Source organism: Bombina bombina, chromosome 4, assembly GCF_027579735.1.
Source record: "Bombina bombina isolate aBomBom1 chromosome 4, aBomBom1.pri, whole genome shotgun sequence".
Lineage (NCBI taxonomy): Eukaryota > Metazoa > Chordata > Amphibia > Anura > Bombinatoridae > Bombina > Bombina bombina.
The window spans coordinates 363,532,497-363,537,496 of record NC_069502.1 but is presented as its reverse complement, the minus strand read 5'-3'; the positions used below and the strand labels follow the sequence as shown (position 1 = coordinate 363,537,496).

At 36.9% G+C, this 5,000-nt stretch overlaps 1 protein-coding gene across 1 annotated transcript in view; it reads left to right on the top strand.

Moving 5' to 3' along the window:
* Window positions 1–5,000, top strand: part of MECOM (MDS1 and EVI1 complex locus) — a 96,371-nt gene that overhangs the window by 49,941 nt on the left and 41,430 nt on the right. The window contains exon 7 of the mRNA XM_053710119.1: window positions 1–389. This exon is cut by the window's left edge and continues 968 nt beyond it. Coding sequence (XP_053566094.1) covers window positions 1–389 — 389 coding nt within the window. The remainder of the gene's footprint in view (window positions 390–5,000) is intronic.

The window sequence follows — 5,000 nt, the reverse complement described above, 5'->3', positions numbered from 1 at the left end:
GCATTCTCTCAATCAATGTATCCATTTCCTGACAGAGACATAAGGCCAGTACCTTTAAAAATGGAACCAGAGTCTCCAAATGAGGGAAAGAAATTACAGAAGGGGAATGCTGAATCCCCTTTTGATCTCACCACCAAAAGAAAAGAAGAAAATACTGCTGTTACAAATGTTCCTACAAAACCTGTGGCTCCCACATCTTCAAACCATGACCAGCCTTTGGACTTGAGCATTGGCAGCAGAAGTCGGGCTACAGTCACAAAGCCTACAGAGCTTAGGAAAAATCATATATTTGGAGAGAAAAAAGATACCGACATAGAAACAACTAAGCCATCTGATCAAAGCTTGCAACATGCAAGGCCTGCGCCTTTCTTTATGGACCCTATTTACAGGTAATACAGTATAATGTAGTAATTGTCAGAATTTCCTTTTTAAAGGAAAGTAAACACACAACTTGGCTTTTAAACAACTGTATTATTTAAATCAAAATGTAACTTTTATATTAGACAATAGGGCTTAATTATTTAATACTGAAATATTCTGTATGATGCTAGTTTTATACATGATATATACAGTTTTCTTTGATTGCCAGGATTAACCAATTTTATGATTATACATATTGAATGAGATTGCTTTTGTATCTTTACTACCAACTACAAACAAATATATTTTAAAACACGTGAATTCCCATCCACCAATTTTTATGCAAAATATCAGTATAAATGTACTATGTATCTCACTTGGAGTCTGATGACATAAACCTCTACTCTCAGAGGATATGATATAAAATGATCCTCTAGTACTGCAAGATCCCTAGTGAGATTCTAAAAAGGCAGATTTTTCTATACTTCTCCAAAGGGTGTTCCTTGCATTTCTGTATCTGAAGGAGAACAAGCCCATTGCAATAGAGCACTGCATGACACGAAAGCTCTACTGAATTTACACTTTGAGCTTTGTATGTTATATTACTTTACTCTTCAAATGAAAGGACCATAACTACAGTAGATTTGCACAATCAACAAATACATGATAAAAAAAACATTGCAATAGCAGTCTGAACTTCAAATGATTAATCAAATTTTTTCTGACAAATTTCAAAGTTATGTCTATTTCCACTTCTTCTATATAATGTGACAGCCATCAGCAAATCACAGATATACTATACATATATTCTGTGAATTTTTGCACATGCTCAGTAGGAGCTGGTTACTCAAAAAGTGTAAATATAAAAAGACTGTGCACATTTTGTAAATTGAAATAAGTTGTTTAAAAGTGTATGCACTATCATCATCATGAAAGTTTCATGTTGACTTTATTGTTCCTTTAAGTTTTATCCTGTTTTTAAACCTTGTTTTTTTATTTTGTAATTTAATTAATGTAGATTATATATACATCAGTGTATTTAGAACTGTGATTTTCCAAATTCTGATTATGCTTTAACAGTTACTGTAACTTTAACAAATTAGGCTCATACTTTGTATATTTATGTGCATCTTTTGCAAAATACATTGCACTTTGTATTCAGCTCAATTTCCCAGAGAGATTCAGTACTTTCTACAGGCCTGTTATTCAAATATTCTCTAGTTTGGAGAGAAATATTAGTGCAGATTTCATAGGAGCTGAACTCGCTAAATTCTATAAGAAAAGGAGCAAAACCTGGAAGTTCCAGAGAGATTAGAGACCCTTCCAGAGAAAGTAATACGTTTCTCTGGGATACAGAATTTCACAGGGGAGAGAGAAGTTAAGAAGAGAACACCTGGGAGTTGTTATCTCATAAAGCCAATTAGGGAAATATATATATCAGAGTTAGCATTGAAAGTTCAGCAGGGTGCAGTTTATGTTTTGGGAATTAGAATTTCCTCAATTTCCAGAGCTGTTACATGAAAATGGGGGAAAATAAATAACGAAAGTATACTGCAAAGTTGTTTCACTATACATAACTAAACATGTTATGTATACAAATCTCATGGTGTTTAGTGCCCTTTTAATTAAGTGTATTGTGAATTTTGAGCAAAGTTCACCTGCATACAGCTGGTGAGATTCAGTGTGACCATCTTGTGTAAAATGCTTACAGAATTTCACAAGAAATGTGTGCGAACTTCAGACATATCCTGGGAACTCCACTGTTCAGCCAACGGAATTCCATTGTCACTACAACTTTCTGAAGCTGTCCGTTTTAGTTTACAATTGGAGAAAAAACAAAGTGATTTTTTTAAAAAATATATACACTGAAATATACAAAGTATGATCCTAATATGTTAAAGAAAAACAGAGACTTTCAAAACATATTCAGAATTTGTAAAATTACTGTTGTATCTAAATCTAAATGTATTAAAATATAAAAGAGAAAGTGCAAAGCTTAAATGTCATAATACTAAAAGGCCCTATCTGAAGTGTAAATTAATATAAGATACATAGCACAAAGTGTAAGTGTAACAAAACTCTAATGTCATGCAGTCCTATATTGCACTGGGCTTGTGTCTTTTTCACATACAGAAATGCAGAAAACTGCACTTAGATAAGTATAGCAACATTTGCCTGTCTAGAATCTTGTGAGAGTTCTCACAGGGTTGGAGGGTTCCTCCCTTTCGCCTAGATTTAGAGTTCTGCGTTAGCCGTCAAAAGCAGCGTTAAGGGGTCCTAACGCTGCTTTTGGCCGCCCGCTGGTATTTAGAGTCAGGCAGGAAAGGATCTAACTCTCACTTTTAAGCCGCAACTTTTCCTTACCGCAGATCCCCTTATGCCAATTGCGTATCCTATCTTTTCAATGGGATCTTCCTAACTCCGGTATTTAGAGTCTTTGCTGAAGTGAGCAGTAGACCCTCTACTGACTCCAGCCGCAAAAAAAAGTCAGTAGTTAAGAGCTTTATGGGCTAACGCCGGTTTATAAAGCTCTTAACTACTGTGCTCTAAAGTACACTAACACCCATAAACTACCTATGTACCCCTAAACCGAGGTCCCCCACATCGCCGCCACTATAAGAAATATTTTTAACCCCTAATCTGCCGACCGCACATCGCCGCCACCTACATTATCCCTATGAACCCCTAATCTGCTGCCCCTAACATCGCCGACACCTAACTACACTTATTAACCCCTAATCTGCTGACCGGAGCTCGCCCGCTACTCTAATAAATGTATTAACCCCTAAAGCTAAGTCTAACCCTAACCCTAACACCCCCCTAAATTAAATATAATTTTAATCTAACAAAATAAATTAACTCTTATTAACTAAAGTATTCCTATTTAAAACTAAATACTTACCTGTAAAATAAACCCTAATATAGCTACAATTTAACGAATAATTATATTATAGCTATTTTAGGATTTATATTTATTTTACAGGCAACTTTGTATTTATTTTAACTAGGTACAATAGCTATTAAATAGTTATTTACTATTTAATAGCTGCCTAGTTAAAATAATTACAAAATTACCTGTAAAATAAATCCTAACCTAAGTTACAATTAAACCTAACACTACACTATCAATAAATTAATAAAATAAATTACCTACAATTACATACAAATAAACAAACTAAACTAAATTACAAAAAAAAACCCCCACTAAATTACAAAAAATAAAAAAAGATTACAAGAATATTTGGCTAATTACACCTACTCTAAGCCCCCTAATAAAATAAAAAAGCCCCCCAAAATAATAAAGGTCCCTACCCTATTCTAAATTAAAAAGTAACCAGCTCTTTTACCAACCCTTAAAAGGGCTTTTTGCGGGGCATGCCCCTAAGTAATCAGCTCTTTTGCCTGTAAAAAAAAAATACAACCTCCCAACATTAAAACCCACCACCCACATACCCCTACTCTAACCCAAACCCCCCTTAAATAAACCTAACACTACCCCCCTGAAGATCTCCCTACCTTGAGTCGTGTTCACCCAGCCGGGCACCGATGGACCAAAAGAGGACATCCGGAGCGGCAGAAGTCTTCATCCTATCTGGGCAGAAGAGGACATCCGGACTGGCAGACATCTTCAACCAAGCGGCATCTTCTATCTTCATCCATCCGACGAGGAGCGGCTCGATCTTCAAGACCTCCGGTGCGGAACATTCTTCTTCACCGACGACTAGACGACGAATGACGGTTCCTTTAAATGACGTCATCCAAGATGGCGTCCCTCGAATTCCGATTGGCTGATAGGATTCTATCAGCCAATCGGAATTAAGGTAGGAAAAATCTGATTGGCTTATTAAATCAGCCAATCAGATTCAAATTCAATCTGATTGGCTGATCTAATCAGCCAATCAGATTGAGCTTGCATTCTATTGGCTGTTCCGATCAGCCAATAGAATGCGAGCTCAATCTGATTGGCTCATTGGATCAGCCAATCAGATTTTTCCTACCTTAATTCCGATTGGCTGATAGAATCCTATCAGCCAATCGGAATTCGAAGGACGCCATCTTGGATGATATCATTTAAAGGAACCGTCATTTGTCGTCTAGTCGTCGGTGAAGAAGGATGTTCCGCACCGGAGGTCTTGAAGATGGAGCCGCTCCTCGTCGGATGGATAAAGATAGCAGATGCCGCTTGGATGAAGATGTCTGCCGGTCCGGATGTCCTCTTCTGCCCAGATAGGATGAAGACTTCTGCCGCTCCGGATGTCTTTTTTTGGTCCATCAGTGCCTGGCTGGGTGAACACGACTCAAGGTAGGGAGATCTTCAGGGGGGTAGTGTTAGGTTTATTTAAGGGGGTTTGGGTTAGAGTAGGGGTATGTGGGTGGTGGGTTTTAATGTTGGGGGGGTTGTATATTTTTTAAAGGCAAAAGAGCTGATTACTTAGGGGCATGCCCCGCAAAAAGCCCTTTTAAGGGTTGGTAAAAGAGCTGGTTACTTTTTAATTTAGAATAGGTTAGGGACCTTTATTATTTTGGGGGGCTTTTTTATTTTATTAGGGGGCTTAGAGTAGGTGTAATTAGCGTAATATTCTTGTAATCTTTTTTTATTTTTTGTAATTTAGTTTAGTTTATGTAATTGTATGTAATTG